Source organism: Scyliorhinus canicula, chromosome 3 (genome assembly GCF_902713615.1).
Source record: "Scyliorhinus canicula chromosome 3, sScyCan1.1, whole genome shotgun sequence".
Lineage (NCBI taxonomy): Eukaryota > Metazoa > Chordata > Chondrichthyes > Carcharhiniformes > Scyliorhinidae > Scyliorhinus > Scyliorhinus canicula.
The window spans coordinates 105,655,886-105,675,155 of record NC_052148.1 but is presented as its reverse complement, the minus strand read 5'-3'; the positions used below and the strand labels follow the sequence as shown (position 1 = coordinate 105,675,155).

At 41.9% G+C, this 19,270-nt stretch overlaps 2 protein-coding genes across 4 annotated transcripts in view; one reads left to right on the top strand and one right to left on the bottom strand.

Annotated features, from left to right (window-relative positions):
- trim23 (tripartite motif containing 23) overlaps nucleotides 1-4,986 on the top strand; it is a 41,938-nt gene extending 36,952 nt beyond the window's left edge. For 2 of the 3 annotated variants that reach the window (XM_038791041.1, XM_038791043.1), the window contains exons 10-11: nucleotides 2,676-2,800; nucleotides 3,463-4,986. In XM_038791041.1, the coding sequence (XP_038646969.1) occupies nucleotides 2,676-2,800; nucleotides 3,463-3,642 (305 nt within the window). In that variant the 3' untranslated portion in view covers nucleotides 3,643-4,986. The remainder of the gene's footprint in view (nucleotides 1-2,675; nucleotides 2,801-3,462) is intronic. The other variant, XM_038791042.1, reaches the window with a different exon arrangement.
- A 6,139-nt stretch (nucleotides 4,987-11,125) lies between these two features.
- The window catches only part of ppwd1 (peptidylprolyl isomerase domain and WD repeat containing 1), a 34,032-nt gene continuing 25,887 nt past the window's right edge, over nucleotides 11,126-19,270 (bottom strand). Inside the window, exons 7-11 of the mRNA XM_038791040.1 lie at nucleotides 17,505-17,694; nucleotides 16,575-16,756; nucleotides 16,099-16,180; nucleotides 14,856-15,038; nucleotides 11,126-11,435 (exon numbers count right to left, since the gene is read on the bottom strand). Of these exons, the coding sequence (XP_038646968.1) occupies nucleotides 11,292-11,435; nucleotides 14,856-15,038; nucleotides 16,099-16,180; nucleotides 16,575-16,756; nucleotides 17,505-17,694 (781 nt within the window). The 3' untranslated portion in view covers nucleotides 11,126-11,291. The remainder of the gene's footprint in view (nucleotides 11,436-14,855; nucleotides 15,039-16,098; nucleotides 16,181-16,574; nucleotides 16,757-17,504; nucleotides 17,695-19,270) is intronic.

Here is a 19,270-nt window from a genome sequence, read left to right as displayed (position 1 = left end):
CATAGGAAAGATGGTTGTGAAGAGGACATAAGGAGGTTACAAAAGGTATAGATAAGTTAAGTGGGTGGGCAAAGATTCGACAAACTGAGTATAATGTGGGAAAATGTGAAATAGCCCTTTTTGGCAGGAAAAATAAAAAGCTTATAAACTAATTGATGAGAGATTGCAGAGCTCTGAGGTACAGGGGGATCTGGGTGTCCTGGTGATGAATCTCAAAAGGTGGTATGCTGGTGCAGCAAGTAATTCGGAAAGCTAATAGAATGTAATTGTTTGTTGCGAGGAGAATTGGTTACAAAAGTAGGGAGGTTATGTTCAGTTATACAGGACAGAAGTAAGGTGTACAGTATTGGTCATCTTTTTTAAGGAAGGATGTAAATGTTTTGGAAGCAGTTCAGAGATGCTTTATCAAAGAGCGGCACAGTGGGCAGTGGTTAGCACTGCTGCCTCACGGTGCCAAGGACCTGGGTTCGATCCCGACCCCGGGTCACTATCTGTGTAGAGTCTGCACATTCTCCTCATGTCTGCATGGGTCTCAACCCCGAGCACTTTAAATTTATAAAAAAAAGAGATGCTTTATAAGACTAATGCTGAGAATGGGTCTGTTGTCTGGTGAGAAAAGGTTGGACAGGCTTGTACCCGCTGGAGTTTAGAAGAGTGAGAGATGATTTGATTGAAACATAAAGATCCTGAGGGGTCTCGACAGAGTGGATGTGGAGAGGATGTTTTCTTTTTTTTATAATAATCAAGTAGGCTTACATTAACACTGCAATGAAATTACTGTGAAAAGCCCCTAGTCGCCACATTCCGACGCCTGTACGGATACACAGAGGGAGAATTCAGACTGTCCAATTCACCTAACAGCACATCTTTCGGGACTTGTGGGAGGAAACTGGAGCACCCGGTTACGGGGATAAGGTGGAAGTGAGGGCTTAAGTGGGTCGGTGCAGACTCGATGGGCTGACTGGCCTCCTTTTGCACTGTATGTTCTATGTTCACCCGGAGGAAACCCACGCAGACACGGGGAGAACGTACAGACTCTGCACAGTGACCCAAGATGGGAATCGAACCTGGGACCCTGGAGCTGTGAAGCAACAGTGCTAACCACTGTGCTACCGTGCTATTGCCCGATTCTTGTGGGAGAATTTAGAATTGGGTTACTGTTTAAAAATAAGGGGTCACCCATTTAAAATGGAGATGAGGTGAAATTCTTTCAGTCAGAAGGTCGTGAGTCTTTGGAATTCTCTTCCTGAAAAGGTGGTGGAAGCAGAAGCGGATAAAATCTTGGTAAACAAGCGGGTGATAGGTTCAGGAGAGGGTGGGATGCAGATTTGAGTTTACTATCAGATCAGCCATGATCTTATCAAATGGCAGAGCAGGCTCAAGGAGCCTTGTTCGTATGTTCACAATCCTTGTATGACGTCTACCATGCCAAGAGGCAGAGCATTATACAGTAACGTGTTGTGAATGTGCTCCCTCATGACAGTCCAGAGTCTCTGAACCAGGGTCAACCTGGTTTTACTGGCTAAAGTGGTTGATAGAGAAGTGGAAATGAATACAAGAAAATGGTGTATATAAGCAATTCATTGTCAAAAACAGTGCTTGCTCATTATCCCTATCTGAACCACTTTGTTTACTGGTGATCATTCTCTTCTATTATTGTCTGAATAAAGTATAAAAATAAAATAAAAACTGAAAATGCTGGAAAAACTCTACAGGTCTGGCAGCATCTGTCGAATTCCATATAGAAAAAACAATGAACTCTGATCTGTTCCTATTGTCTGGAGAAGGTAGATGTTTGCATTTTACCCATTGCATACAGTATTAACATACTTTTTATTCAGCCTTAATATTGTAGGCTTATTATAAACCAAACATTTAACTTTGAAGTAGTTTACAAAATATATTTAGACGTTGGCATTTCATAAAGTGCACTAGTTCTGATGTTATGTGTGTGTTTTCTTCAGCTGTGTTGATGTCTGTGAATAACAAAATTGTAATGTAATCATTGGATTTCTTCATGCTTATTTTCCTGATTTTGCTTCCAGTCTTCAATTAACTCCTGCCTACTTTATGTGCCTGTCCCTATATATCTGTACTCCTGGTTCAAAAGTTCATCAATTAGGGGCAGCAGGGTAGCATGGTGGTTAGCATAAATGCTTCACAGCTCCAGGGTCCCAGATTCGATTCCCGGCTGGGTCACTGTCTGTGTGGAGTCTGCACGTCCTCCCCCTGTGTGCGTGGGTTTCCTCCGGGTGCTCCGGTTTCCTCCCACAGTCCAAAGATGTGCGGGTTAGGTGGATTGGCCATGCTAAATTGCCCGTAGTGTCCTAATAAAAGTAAGGTTAAGGGGGGGGGGTTGTTGGGTTACGGGTATAGGGTGGATACGTGGGTTTGAGTAGGGTGATCATGGCTCGGCACAACATCGAGGGCTGAAGGGCCTGTTCTGTGCTGTACTGTTCTATGTTTTATGTTCTAACACTGATTGCTTTATATATGAATAATCCCACCTTGGGCAATATTTCAGAGGTAGGCTCGTGAACATGGAACTATGATCTATGTAAAGTCAGTGCTTTTTTTCTGAGGGGAAGAAAATGGGAATTTACTTTTTTAATGGTTTTGACATCTTACGTTTGTTGTTTATAGTGATGTTTATTCTTTGGGCTTTATTCCTTCAGCAGTTGTATTTGTGATCGATAGCAGCAACCGGGACCGATTGATGGAAGCGCACAGTGAGTTAGCCAAGTTATTGGCTGAAAAAGAGTTAAGAGATGCTTTACTCCTTATCTTTGCCAATAAACAGGTATGTCAATAGCAGTCACCAATTAAAGTCCCAAGTTTTACCAATTAATAGGGCAGCATGGTGGTGCAGTGGTTAGCACTGCTGTCTCACTGCTTCAAGGACCCGGGTTCGATCCTGGCCCTGGGTCACTGTCCATGTGGAGTTTGCACACTCTCTCCATGTCTGCGTGGGTCTCATCCCCCACAACCCAAAAAGATGGGCAGGGTAGGTGAACTGGCCACGCTAAATTGCCCCTTAATTGGGAAAAAAAAATTCAATACTCTAAATTTAAAAAAAGTTTTACCAATTTTGATTAGCTGGAAAAAAACGTTATTTTCTGATATATGGGGTACTTTCTAACAAGATCAAGAAAATTGGAGTGAGTCAAGAAATCAGATTCTTGAATAAAAAAGGCTTACAATTAGAACTAATTGTCACTCCAGGTGGCTGAGCAGGAAATTTAAAGGTTTTCCAAAAAGACACAGCAAGATCTGAAAATATTCATTATAAATTTTATGTGTGGTTTTACTAATTTACCCAAAATAGGATGGTATGCAAAAATGGTATGCATCAATGATGCAGGAAAGAAGAATTGAATTGAAAGTTTGGATTGACTAATTGTCATTTGATCAAATATGTTGCTTTATTTTTTTTAAGAAACTTCATTTCCATTTGTTCAACAGGATGTGACTGGAGCACTTGCTGTCGAAGAAATAACGGAATTACTCAGTCTGCACAAGTTGTGCTGTGGTCGTAGCTGGCACATTCAAGGCTGTGACGCCCAGAGTGGAATAGGACTACACGAGGGGTTGGACTGGCTCTCAAGACAATTGGTGGCTGCGGGTGTGTTGGATGTAGCCTAATACTACTGCAACAACAAGCTTTACCATAACTTTTGCCTGTAACTAACTGCTTTGCACGTCTCTCTCTGACATCTTTGCCTTGTGTTGTATTTGAAGAATAGCCAAATTTGGTTTAAGTGAGCAAAGACATGCAGGCAGTAAGTTTGTAAAACAGACTTAAAATGTATTAATGTATTTGAGTGTTTCATTTTCAGAAAATAAGTTCAATTAGGAAATTGTGTATTTGTTATTGTCTGTTATTGTGAATAGTACAGATGATCCTCTTGTAGCTCTAAACCAGTTCAACGTGCTACCACTTAATTATTTTTCCTGAATCTAGTTTATTTTTTAGTGATGCTGTGAAACTTAAACCAAGGTATTGATTTAACATGAAACAAGTCATCTCTTACGAGGCAAATGCACAATACAATGCTATTCAGTGGTTCAGATGGGTGTGTATTGTGCTTTAACCACACATTCCTGAAATCCTGAGATGTGAGATAGCTTGGCTGTCAAATAACTACTAATTATTGTTGAGAACTAGATGTGCCTCAGTCTTAGTAGCTTGAATGCTTGTTAACACAGTCATAAGCTTATATTAAAGAAAGTACAGAAATTCAGAGTTAGGAAGCAAATGGGGCAAACACTTATTATTCAAAGTACTGTTCAGTTTGTAGACTCAACTATCAGTCAATTTGTATTGTGCTGTGATTCACAAAGTCAGGCCTCCTTACCCAACTCAGTCCCACAGCAGCTTTGTAGAAATAAAGACCATGTCTTTAAGGCGCCAGAGTAATTCTGTTACTGCCAACTGGTTGCAAAGTATGTAGCAATGTCAAATGGAATATTTTTCAATAAATAGTGCTGCCAAGCATTTTCTTTAAACATCACATTAACATGTACAATGTTACATTTACTATTTAAACACTTTTTTGCCTAAGCTGAATTAAAGAATATACTAAATTCTTATAGAGTACAACATAGTTTCTGACTTGTGCTTTACTTATCTGGCAGAGTCGTAGACAATTCATCTTCCTTTCTCAATAGAGGGAAAGCAAAAGCAGCTGTGCAACAAGTAACTGATATTGTCCACATATCGAAAGTTAGGTAGTTTGTAGGTTCTAGTTTGCATGCCTTGAACTCAAAGCTGTGCATGTAGCGATGACAAATTGAGTTTTTATGCAGTTTGGGAGTGAGAAAAAAGACTTCAGATTAACACACGAATCTTTGTCATCTCTGAAAAATGGTCGTACTTACACAATGGTGTATGTTAACCAAGTTTAAATAATCCTGTGCCAAGAAATTAATATACGTGGAATAAATGTACTTTCAAAATCAATAAAATATTCAGTTGTTCAAAGCAAACGGATACTTGGTTGATAAAATCTATTGGTTAATTTTCACGGGTGTGGGCATCACTAGCAGGACAACCTTTATGGCCCATCCCCAGTTGCCCTCTAAGGTGCTGGTGAGCCACCTTCTCTAATGGCTGCAGTCCACCTGGTGCTGTTAGGGAATTCCACGATTCTGACCCAGCAGCATGAAGGAATGGTAATATAGTTTCAAGTCAGGATGCTGTGTAGCTTGAAGAGGAACATGCATTTCTGTACCTGTCCTAGGTGGTACAAGTTGTGGGTTTGATAGGTGCTGTTGAAGGATCCTTGCTGAATAGCTGAAGTGTATTTTGTAATGGTACACACTGCTGTCTCTGCGTCAGTGAAGAATGTGGTGCCAATCAAGTCGGCTGTTTTGTGCCGAATGGTAGCATGCATCTTGAGTGTTACTACAGCTGCACTTATCAGGTGTAAGGACTCTTCCTATTGATTCCCTTATTTCCCATTTCTTTTACTTTATCATTATTGATTCGAGGATATTTAATAGACATATGTCTAAGTTGAGTAGAGAAAGTAGGAACTCAAAAGTTGCAAAATAGTACACTGCTATGGAGATCCAGCAGAAGAACTGAGACTTTGTGGCACCCGAGAGGTTCAATTGGTTGGCTGGTGGCCAATGAATTGGCCAAATACCGTATTCTATCTGGCAACAGTGACTGGGTTCTGTCAGGCGGGGGTTTTCAGAGAACCCAGAGACACAAAAGGTCCTGGACATTGAGAGAAGCTGTGAGCTGCCCTCGCCCTTTCTCCACATATGCTTCTTGCCTGTGTTTCTGAATCTGTAAAGAAGTCTTATGATCCTGATGAATCTACATTGAAAACCATTACAGACTGAAAACAAGAACACCCAACTGAAGGCCTTGACTAAAAGAATCCACCTGTAAGATGTCCATCTGAAACCGAAACTTTTATCCCCTTATTGTATTATCTTTTTTACACCCCTCTGTAGATGGTGGGGCAAGTTTAAAGGGAGGGGTGGTTAGGACTTAAATAATAGCCAATCGTATTTTCTGCCTATTATAGCTAATAACTAGTGGTTAGCACAACCGCCTCACGGCGCTGAGGTCCCAGGTTCGATCCCGGCTCTGGGTCACTGTCCGTGTGGAGTTTGCACATTCTCCCCGTGTCTGCGTGAGTTTCGCCCCCACAACCCAAAAATGTGCAGAGTAGGTGGATTGGCCACACTAAATTGCCCCTTAATTGGAAAAAATAATTGGGTAATCTAAATTTATTAAAAAAAAATTTAAAAAAAACAGTATAGCTAATAAAAACTTTAAATTTACAAACCTGGTGACTTATTGGGCAGCCAAAGACTTCAAGTGGGGTTGGAATTCATCACAATAAGCCAGGTATCATAACACAGGAAAGTACAGAGTATTCTATCACACACCTGACTTGTGCCTTGCAGTTGAACAGACTTTGGAGAGTCAGGTGAGTAACACTGCAGAATTCCTAGCCTTGACCTGCTCTTGTAGCTGCAGTATTTATATGTCCAGGTCAGTGGTAAAACCCAGGATGGTGATGCCATTGAATTTCATGAGATGTTTGGATTTCCTCTTTAAGATGGTCATTGCATGTCACTTGTGTGGTATGTTACTTATCAGGCCAAGCCTGAATGCTGCATATAGGCACAGACTGCTTCAGTATGAGGAGTTGGGGATGCTGCTGAAAAATCTGCAGTCATCAGCATAGTCCCACTGCTGACCCACGATGGAGAGAACTGATCACTCACAGAGCAATATGCATCATGGACTCTAAAATCCTAGTATCTCATTAACTGGTGACTCGAGCATCAAATTCAAATTAGTCTTCGACTATCTGCTAGTGCTGCTATTTGCTACCACACTAGTCTGCTCCACAGCACTAGGAATGGAAGTGATGTTAGAAATTGTCCTTTCTGCAACTCAAGTTGTATTGTAATGAGTGCATGCTGGTTCAAATTTTCAGCAGTTCACTTTGCCATCATCACAGCAGTCTACATCCCACCCCAGGTGGAAGTGAAGAAGGAACTCGATGAATTGTACACTGCTGTAAATAACAGTCAAACAGAATACCTGTTCATCGTGGCCGGGGACTTCTTCCAGGCCAACCTTGAGCATACTGCTAAAATTCTGCCAACACAACCCCTGTCCTACCAAGGGCGCCAACGTCCTCGACCACTGCTACACAAACATCAAGGTGCCTACTGATCCATAGCCCAACCACTATCCTGTAAGTTTCAATAAGATCCCCCTCATCCTAAACTCCAATGAGTACAGACTCGAGTCCTCAACCATTCCTCATACGACACACTCTTCATTCCAGGGATCATTCTTATGAACCTCTAGACCCTTTCCAAGGTCAGCACATCCATCCTTAGACACGAGCCCCAAAACTGCTCACAATACTCCAAATGGGGTCTGACCAGAGCCTTATATAGCCTCAGAAGTACATCCCTGGTCTTGTATTCTAGCCCTCTCGACATGAATGCTAACATTGCATTTGCCTTCCTAACTGCCAACTGAACCTACACATTAACCTTAAGAGAATCTTAAACAAGGACTCCCAAGTCCCTTTGTGCTTCTGATTTCCTAAGCATTTCCCCATTTAGAAAATAGTCTATGCCTCCATTTCTCCTGCCAAAGTGCATTACCTCACACTTTTCCACATTGTATTCCATCTGCCACTTGTTTGCTCACTCTCCTAGCCGGTCTCTCTACAGATCTTTGTATCATCTGCAAACTTAACAATAGTGTCTTCAGTTCCTTCTTTCAGATCATTAATTTAAATTGTGAAAAGTTGTGGTCCCAGCACAGACCCCTGAGGCACACCACTAGTCACCGGCTGCCATCCTGAAAAAGACCTCTTCATTCCCACTCTCTGCCAGTCAGTCAATCCTCTATTCATGCCAGTATCTTACCCTTGGGCTCATTTAACAGTCTCCTTTGCTGCACCTTGTCAAAGGCCTTCTGGAAATCTAAATAAATCACCTCCACTGGTTCTCCTTTGTCTAACTTCCTTGTTACCTCCTCAAAGAACTCTAACAGATTTGTCAGACACGACCTCCCTTTGACAAAGCCATGGTGACTCAGTCCTATTTTACCATGCTCTTCCAAGTACTCCACAATCTCATCTTTAATAAGACTCCAAATATAATTTCCCATCTTCTACCTCCCTCCCTTCTTAAACAGTGGTGTTACATTCGCCACTTTCCAGTCCTCTGGACCCTTCCTGCCTCCAGCGATTCCTGAAAGGTCACCACCAACGCCTCCACATTCTCCTCAGCTATCTCTTTTAGAACCCTGGGGGTTTAGTCCATCCGGTCCAGGTGATTTATCCACCTTCAGACCTTTTAGTTTCCCCAGAACCTTCTCGTTAGTGATGACCACTGCATTCACCTCTGCCCTGTTTCTCCTGGAGCTCTGGCATCCTGCTGGTGCCTTTCACCGTGAAGACTGATGCAAAATAACTATTCAGTTCCTCTGCCATTTCTTTGTTTCCTATTATTAGTTCTTCAGCCACATTTTCCTGTGATCCAATGTCTGTTTTTGCCTCTCTTACCTTTTATATATTGAAAAAAACTCTTCCTATCATTTATTTTCCTAGCTAGCTTGCACTCATATTTCATCTTCTCCCCTGTTACTCCCCCACAACTGGTCCACAGCGGATGCCATCTTCCTGGCACTACACACATCCCTGGTGCATCTCGACAACAAAGACTCCTACGTCAGGACTCCTATTCATTGACTACAGCTCCATATTCAACACCATAATTCCAGCCAAGCTCATATCAAAACTCAAAACCTAGGTCTTGGCTCCTCCCTCTGCACTGGATCCTCAATTTCCTGACCCATAGGCCATAATCAGCAAGGATAAACAATGACGCCTCGACAATAGTCCTTAATACCGGGGCCCTGCAAGGCTGTGTACTTAGCCCCCTACTGTACTCTATCCACACGACTGGCAAAATCTGGCTCCAACTCCATCTACACGTTTGCTGATGGCATGACCGTAGTGGGTCGGATCTTGAACAACAAATACAGGAGGGAGATAGAGAACCTAGTGGAGTGGTGTAGCGACAACAATCTCTCCCTCAATGCCAGCAAAATTAAAGAGCTGTTAATTGCCTTCAGGAAGCAAAGTATTGTACACACCCTTATCTGCATCAACGGGGCCGAGGTGGAGATGGTTGACAGCTTCAAATTCCTAGGTGTGCACATCACCAACAATCTGTCCTGGTCCACCCACATCGATGCTATGACCAAGAAAGCACAACATCGCCTATACCTCCTCAGGAAATTTAAGGAAACTTGGCATGTCCACATAGACTCTTACCAAATTTTACAGATGCACCATAAAAAAAGTATCCTATCTGTCTGCATCACAGCCTGGTATGGCAACTTTGGCCCAAGACCGTAAGAAACTACAGGAATGAACACAACCCAGTCCATCATGTGAACCCGCCTCCCATCCATTGACTCTGTCTACACCTCCCACTGCCTTGAGAAAGCGGGCAGCATAATCAAAGACCCCTGCCACCCAGGTTATTCTCTTTTCCAACTTCTTCCATCGGATAGAAGATACAAGTCTGAGAACACGCACAAACAGGTTAAAAAATAGCTTCTTTCCTGCTGTTACCAGACTCCTGAATGGCCCTCTTATGGACTGAACTAATCTCTTCACACACCTTCTCCACTGAGTTGTCCTACACTCCATATGCTCACCTGATGCCTGTGCCTATGTAACGTCGTGTATTTATGCATGTCTTATGTTTTTTTCATGCATGGAACTATCTGCCTGGATTGTACACAGAACAATACTTTTCACTATACCTCGATACACGTGACAATAAATCAAATTAAATTCCTAAATATTAGGCAAATGTGCTATATCATCCCCTGTAGTACAATTTATATCTCAACTACCACCATCTTACACTTGCTTTCACTTATGTGATAACCATCCACAACATTGGAATTATCATCCAAGATCACATTACCAAAACTGCTTAAGACACTTGGTCTCAAATCTGTAGGTGATGCTGAGCTGTACATCACCTACCCATCTTCCATGCCAAATCCCCTCATGAAAAGTTAATACTGGCAGCTAACCAACCTTGGTAGGCCATCATTTCTTGCATCTCAATAGTTTTAAATGCTTCTGTGGTTCTCTTCAAAGTATACCGACCTCTTTAAATCACAAAATAAGCAGAGATATAGAAAATGATTACATAAAAGCATCTTGCAGTGTTACAAGTTCTTTGCTTATAAGCCTCCCAGAGAAGTTACCAAAGTACCATCCCGAATATAACAACTCGGGGGTTGCAACAGTTGGGGGCACACACCAGTGGCTGGATTCTGTTTTTGGGACTATGTCTCCACGTATTGTGAAAACCGTGGACTTTCACGCCAGAAAAACTGGCGGAAATCTAGCAACTTTTGCTGCAGATACAGGCCACTTGACTTCCGGGCCAACGGCCGCGGATGCGTACCGCAGCGACGACCTCCAGTGGCCGCACCGTGCTCCATGGCGGACTCAGACCGCGGAGCTGGACACTAAAGATAGATTCTCTGATTGGCCGTGCGCTTGACCCCGACCAAACATTGCCCAGCCGAGTATAAGGCCCCCCCCTCGGTCCTCCGATCGGCCCGCCCCCGACCAGGGCGGCCACGGACCATATTAGATCCACACCGTTGGGACTTCAGCCGGCCGGCAAGGGCAGATAATGGCGGGCTGGGCCTCCAGCAATGGCCGCTGTAGGTGTTTTGCGGCACACTCTGCAGGACCCAGAGAATTGGGGAACCGGCACCGGTCCCAATTTTGCGTGTCAAATTGGATTCTCCACCCTGCAGACGGCCTAGATTTTGGCGTCTGGGTGCGGAGAATCCAACTCAGGTGTATGCTTACAACGCACACACAATTAACATATTTCCATTATTTTGCAGCTGAAGGTTGCCTACTGCAAGTGATATATTGTTGTGCAGTAATAGGAGCTGTATGAAATTAAATTCATATATTGCAGGAGGAGGAAAAGCATTTAATTCTAACTCAGTCAACATTACATACTGGAGCAGGTTGAGCGAGGTCCAAATGTACAATTTAAAATCAGACACGGAGGCAGTACCACAGGCTTCACTGTTTAAAAGGACATGATTTTCCACTATTTATTGGCATTACATGGATAAACATTACAAAACCCATCCATCCCTTCTGTAAAAAAAATAAAGTTACAAAATTACTTTCACAAAATGGAAACAATCTTCAATTTATATTTTCGACTTGGTTACGGTAGAACTTTTATTTTACAGTAATATTGATTATACTGATATCTTCATAAGGCTTGTCTGTTTTTGGATTACATTTCACATTGGCAACCCTCTGGACCACTTCCATTCCTTTTGTCACACGGCCAAAAACTGTATGCTTGTTGTCGAGCCACGGCTAGAATGAACAAAAATTAAACCCGGTTACTACTTAACATTTCACAATAAAAATGGCCAATAAACAATTTGATAAAGAAGCTTCACAAATTGTACAATTTTAAGTTTTTTCAACAATGATTTCTTGCTTAATAATAAATGAAATTGATCAAATAAAATATGGGAGGGGTTGTCGGGGAGAGATAAAGGGCACAGCCAGAGGCTCTATTTCACCAAGGTGTTTTCTGAACTTTGAGCATGCTACACTGACCTGACAATAAAGATGCTCTTTCACTGTATTCTTGGATTTTTAATATGGTTACTCTGATGTCATTCTCTCAGACAAGTCTCAACTCTCTACACCTTGTCTCATCCTCAAGATCTATGTTACCTGGCGTCTGGATAATGAATAGATGTTGTCTGGTAATTATCTTTAAGCTAATCTGTTCAAATCTCATTTAAAGTTTAGAATACTAGGTACACCACCATGCGCAAGTTCCCCTTCAAGCTACACACCATCCTGCCTTGGAACTGTTGGAAGGTACCACTGTTCCTTCGCTGTCACTGGGTCAAAACTTTGGGATTCTTTCGTTAACAGTTCTGTGGGTGCACCAACACCACATGGATTGTAGTGATTCAAGGAGACAGCTCACCACACCGTCTCCAGGACAAGTAGGGGTGGGCAATAAATGCTGGCCGAGCCAATGAAGCCCACATCTTGTAAAAGAATAAAAAATAGGAAATCATTTAAACGGTAAAATTATAGAGTAGACTTTTTACTGAAAATACAAGATCAAATGGAGGAAACCGAGTTATAGTTTAACTTTAATTTTTTTTTAATTAAATCGTTTTGGAAAAGATTGCAAACAATGTGTGAATTAGCTAGTTTTACATTTAATTTCCCAATATGTTGACTACAACTGGCAGCCATTTATAGATCCTTTCACTACTAACTAGTTTTTCACAATTGGACATAATAATTACCCATTATGCATTTAACTGGTCAGGATCAGAAAATAACAGTGCAATTCGTTTGGCTGGTTTCAGAGTCCAAGCTGCAGAATATTCCACAATCATAGAATCCCTACAGTGTAGGAGGCCATTCGAGTGTGCACCGACTCTCTGAAAGAGCACCCTACCTAGGCCCATGCTCCCACCCTATGCCCGTAACCCCACCTAACATTTTGGCATGGCCAATCTACCAAATCTGCATATCTTTGGACTGCAGGAAATTTGGGCAGACAGTACAATTTCCATACAGTCACCCAAGGCTGGAATTGCAGCCAGGCCCCTGGCGCTGTGAGGCAGCAGTGCTAACCACAGTGCCACCCTGCCACCCCAATCTCTCACAGCTCAATATTTCTCACAACTCACTCAAAGTGTTACGAACCTCTGGAATTCTCTCCAGAAAGCTGTGGATGCTGAGTCATTGTCTTTATTCAAGCTAGAGTTTTGCGGGTACTCTGGGAATCAAGGGATATGAGTATAGAATGGGAAGACATAACTCAAATGTAAATTCAGCCACGATCATATTGAATGGTAGAGTAGGCTTGAGGAGTCAAATAGCTTACTTCTCTAATTCTGTTTGTCAAACCGGTTTTTTCTCCATATACTTATCCAACTCTCCAGTGTGCTGACACAATTGGTCCCACTGAAATCCATTTCATAAATTCACTATGCTTTGCATTCAAGTAATTGAATATTACTAGTCCATACAGCCTCCATTTTACCCTTTTCACAGATTTTTTAAAAACTCATAGGATGTAGGCATCACTGACAAGGTCAGCATTTGTTGCCCATCCCTTATTGCCTTAAACCTAGTGGCTTGCTAGAACATTTCAGAGGGCAATTAAGAGTCAACCACATTGCTGTGAATCTGAACTGACATGTAGACCAGACCAGGTAAGGATGGCAGATTTTCTTCCCTAAAGGACATCAGTGAACCAATTCCAGATTCTTTATTGAATTCAAATTCCACCATCTGCTGCGCTGGGATTCAAACTCAGGTTCCCCACAGTATTACCCGGAGCCTCTGAATTATTAGCCCAGTGACAATAATAGTATGCCACTGCCTCTCCTTGCTAACCACCAAACCTGTGAGCAGGTAAGAGGCTGAGAATTCTGCAGCATGTCAATCACCTCCTGACTCCACAAAGCCAGTCCACCATCTACAAGGCACAAATCAGGAGTGACATGGAATGTTTGGCACCAAGCTCTAGAGCACTTAACTGGACATGTATAAACATTTATGAAGCAGAGAACCATTTTAAATAACAGCATTAGGTTATGAAGCTTTGTAATCAGGAAATAAGTTTTCAAAGTGTTATTACAGTGACAAAGATCATTTTAAATTAGGAAGTGTGGCTGTTGTTTTCTTCAATAAGTATCCTGGGGGTTACCATTGATCAGAAACTGAGCTGGACCAGCCACATAAATACTGTGAGCAGGTAAGAGGCTGAGAATTCTGCAGCATGTCAATCACCTCCTGACTCCACAAAGCCAGTCCACCATCTACAAGGCACAAATCAGGAGTGACATAGAATACTTTACAGCTCCAACAACACAAGAAGTTTGACACAATACAGGAGGAGGAGCCCGCTTGATTGGCACCCCCTTAAACCTTCACTCCACCACCACCGATGCACAGTGGCAACAGTGTGTACCATGTGCAAGATGCACTGCAGCAACACAACAAAGCCCCTTTGACAGCACCTTCTAAACCTGTTGCCTCTACCACCGAGGACAAGAACAGCAAATCCATGGGAACACCACCGCCTGCAAGTTCCTCTCAAAACCACACTTAGAACATAGAACAGTACAGCACAGAACAGGCCCTTCGGCCCTCGATGTTGTGCCGAGCAATGATCACCCTACTCAAACCCACGTATCCACCCTATACTTGTAACCCAACCCCCCTTAACCTTACTTTTTAGGACACTACGGGCAATTTAGCATGGCCAATCTACCTAACCCGCACATCTTTGGACTGTGGGAGGAAACCGGAGCACCCGGAGGAAACCCACGCACACACGGGGAGGACGTGCAGACTCCGCACAGAGAGTGACCCAGCCGGGAACTGAACCTGGGACCCTGGAGCTGTGAAGCATTTATGCTAACCACCATGCTACCGTGCTGCCCCATCCTGATTTAGAAATATATCGCCGTCTCTTCGCCATCGCCATGTCAAAAATCCTGGAACCCTTCCTAACAGCACCCTGGGTGCACCTTCACCACATGGACTGCAGCGGTTCCGTAAGGCAGTTTCACCACCACCACCGTCCCATGGGCAATTAAAGATGGGCAACAATTGCTGGCCTAGCCAGTGATGCTGATATCTCATGAAAAAAAGTATTTTTAACAACTTTAGGTTTTGGATATTAAATTAAATAGTGATAAGTAATAACATTTAATTCTGAATAACCACAAAAAACTAAAGACTTACTGTGGGTACAACAGTCACAAAGAACTGGGATCCATTACTGTTGGCACCTGCATTTGCCATACTGAGTGTATATGGTCGATCATGCCTCAATGTTGGATGAAATTCATCTTCAAATTCTCCTCCCCAAATACTTTCTCCACCCATCCCTGTGCCAGTTGGATCTCCAGTTTGAATCATGAAACCCTATGTAAAGATGCATGAATTCAAATTATATTTGCAGATGCTTTGTCTTAACATTTACTATATGTTTTTGATTTGATTGATCACACCAAAAATAATCCACTCTTCTTTTCGATCAACATGAACTTCTCTTTTTTTTAATAAAAAAATCATTTTATGGTCGAGCTTCATTTCACCAAATACCCAACTGCAATGTTTTCTATACCTATGATAATTATTAGGAACATCCCTACAATGAACCACTAATGAGATCTTTAGTCTAAGGATTTTCAGTTTTGATACAACTTTTAGATGTGCTGCAATTGATACTTTAGAGATTTGAGGAACTAATGCAAAAAGTCTCAATGCTGTTATTCTGCTCCGTTACTTAATTATAAAACACACATAAAACTTAATTTCTGCACTCCTAAATCATTCTATGCTGTACTATCCATACCAATTGAAAATAAATATTGTATACAATTTAGTAATCTAATTCTACAGGTTAATCAATCAAGCAGTTTTAATCTCCAGCTCTGCACATCGTATTCCAGGTTAAACTGTTAGGCTTAATCTGCCTTTCCCTCGTAATCTTCTAGAATAGAAAATACCTAAAATAAAACTTCTGCACAGGCGGTTCTATATCAATAACCACCCAATATTTATTCAAATAGATGGCCATTCAGTTTTCTAAATTATAATATGGGACTTTAGCAGCACAAGAGATCCGATGCAAAAAACTGGTTCAGCCTCAGTTGGAGTACGGTGTCCAATTTGAACAGCATAATTCAGGATGGATGTAAAAGCTTTAGTCTTTAGAAGAGACTAACCAGAATAGTTCCACGGTAAAGAGATTACAGTTACGTGGACCGACTGGAGGATCTAAGACTGTTTTCCTTACAACAGGGAGGGCTAGAGCAGATTGGATAACTATTTGAAGGAGAAAGAATTGCAGGGATGTGGGGCAAGAGTGGACCACTGGGCCTAACTGGATTGTTCTTTGAAAGCCAGTAAAGTCTCATTGGGCTGGATGGCCTCCTTCTATTCTGTACCATGCTATGATTCTATAAACTGTCAAAAGTACCTTAATGATACGATGAAATATATGCCCATTGTAATATCCATTTCTATTGTGCACACAGAAATTTTCCACAGTTTTTGGACACCTTCATACAAGGAAACAAAAAAGTGTTGGTTATTATTACCAGAGGAAATACATTAAAAGGAAAAAAAGTGGACAGGATTAAATAAATGTCTTTACCCAAAAGGGTGTAAATAAGTGCAATTTTAATCTACTTGGAGTTAATTTGTGCTGGAAGCTCACAATGTCAGGTCTTACAGCAGGAGCATTTTTTTAATTTGAGGGGAAAGTTTACAGTCCAGCACAGAACATAGTTTCAATTAAAGCAGAACAGAATTTTCATGAAAAGCTTCTTAGAGCAAACATTTTACTTGATACTAGTCCAAAAAGCTGAAAATTATTCACAATTTACCAGATATTTTAAAGCACAAAAGTTACATTTCACAAGAAAATAGTTTGACATACACTTGAAAACTTACTCAACAGGGAAAAGCTTAACATGTACATCTCCCATAGTTGTGTGGATAATCGCACTGTCTGAAACACGCTTGGGACCATCTGCTTGTGTGGCAGCCATGACCTCCTCTTTGGAGGGTTTCTCATTGAAGACATCTCGATCAGACTCGGCGCTCTTTGTGTCCTCCGGTTCCCTCTTTGTAAACTTTAAATAATAATGTAGCCAACAGCTTAGTTAAAGAATACATTTTAAAAAAAAGGTTGATTTATTATTATTATTAATAATAATAATAATACACTTATTTTCACAAGTAGGCTTCAATTAAGTTACAGTGAAAAGCCCCAAGTCGCCATATTTCGGCGCCTGTTCGGGGAGACCGGTACGGGAATTGAACCCGCGCTGCTGCCATTGTTCTGCATTACAAGCCAGCTATTTAGCCCACTTTACCATTATGTACATAACATGTAATCGTGTTAAAGTTCTTTTGGCTATCAGAAAGCAATGACGTCTTAACTGGATGCATGGCTGTTGAGCCCTGGCAGTCCAACCCTTGCTGATTTGTGTTTGTTCCTTCATGACTAGTCCATTCTGTTTGAACTTTATGGGTTATTCATTACTTTTGCCTTATTAGTAGATTAAATCTTGAATCAGAGCGCCAATATCTGGTAGAATGAGTATATAAAGCTATATATGCACCCCTCCCCCCACCCAAAACCTTGGATACCTGACCTGTATCACTTTGCCATTTTAGCCGATGCAAACTATACAAAGTAAAAGGAAACTTATGAAACATGAAATGCATGCAAGTTTTTTTAAGAATTAAGCCAATCTGCATTAAGCATTCTTGACAAGGATATGCAATTACAATTTTCTGTACTGCTCAGAAGGTAGACAAAAAATTTTCAATATTGGAAATTATTGACCAATTTGCTTATCATAAATTCCCAATTACCAGATAAAATCGATTCTTTTTAAATGCTGTACAGAATACTGTTGGATCCTGTTGAACGTTTTGTAGCACAGGGTTGTCAGAAGCTTTCATTTCCATGGTTATTACAACCTGTGCCTGTTTAGCTGCACCCTGGAACAAGGCTAGTTGCACCATTCGGATATTTTCTTGTTTACCCAAGATACGCACACACCTCAAAAGGGGGAAAAAGATCATTATGTTTTCAAGTTATACATGTGACCATAGCAATTAAAAGCATGGCAATACATTATCCATCACCACCTTTAGTTTAAGAGCATTTTGAAATCCTTCCAGGAATGTCCTATTAGTTTGTGTATTACTTGAGCAGTAACTTGGAAAGGTAGCAAAGAAAATACAATGCAATAGGACAACCAAAAATCAAACATTCCAACTAGAGAACCTGGACCAAGGAACAAAATCTTGTGCTTTTCTGTCTCTTTGGAAGCCACTTTCACTAAGGTTTCACCTTTTGTGTCAACTTTGTTCAGATTTAAAACAAACTTTACCATGTCCTTTCATAGCTCTGCTAAGTGCCGCAGATTGATTTCAAGGCCCACACATTGCTTTAAAATCACTCCACTTACTGCACTAATGTCCTCTGGTTGCACATTTCCATACCCATAGAAGCTCTACAGTGCAGGAGGCGGTCATTCAGCTCAGCGAGTCTGCACCGATCCCCAAAAGGGCACCCTACCTAGGCCCACTGTGCAGCCCTATCCCCATAACTAAGCTACACATCTTTGGACACAAAGGGACAATTTAGCATGGCCAATCCACCTGAACTGCACATCTTTGTATTGTGGGAGGAAACCAGATCACCTGGAGGAAACCCACGCAGACACGGAGAGAATGTGCAAACTATAGAGTAGCCCAAGGCCAGAAATGAATCAGACCACTGGCGCGAGGCTGCAGCGCTAGCCACTGTGCCACCATGCCACCCTCCATCTCTTGAACTTCAGTTCACTCCTCATCTCTTGAACTTCAGTTCACTCCTCATTCCTCTCCCTTTACTCAACCACTGCCAGCCACTCTTCAGTCACTGTGCTCCTGCCATCTGGAAACATTTCCCGAAGTACCTCTTCACTTCCAAAAGATATTTTTAAAATTATATGGAATGTTTTTGCCCATCAACTTTTCTATTTATTTTCTCCATCGTGTTAAGGATACGCTTTTTCCTCCAGTAAAGGCAAAATGCTTTTAATCCTTCCTGTACTTGAGTACATTCAGCCAGTCAATCAGATACAATTGGTTTGCACATCAACTCAATAGACCCTACTCAAACCCACGTATCCACCCTATACCCGTAACCCAACAACCCCCCCCCCCCCCCCCCCCCCTTAACCTTACTTTTTTAGTACACTACGGGCAATTTAGCATGGCCAATCCACCTAACCTGCACATCTTTGGACTGTGGGAGGAAACCGGAGCACCCGGAGGAAACCCACGCACACACGGGGAGGACGTGCAGACTCCGCACAGACAGTGACCCAGCCGGGAACCGAACCAGGGACCCTAGGAGCTGTGAAGCATTTATGCTAAACACCATGCTAATGTTTCTGCCTTTACACCATTTCTCGCCATCCTTACTCAACAATAACCAATAGTCTTCAAAAATGCTGCTGATCTGGCACCTGCAGCTTTGTGGGTGTGTGGGAGGAGGGGCTGGAGGAAGTTCTAGAGTTCCACTACCCTGCATGAAAAATGTTTGATTTCACTGCAAAATATCTTAGTACTAATTTTTAGATTGT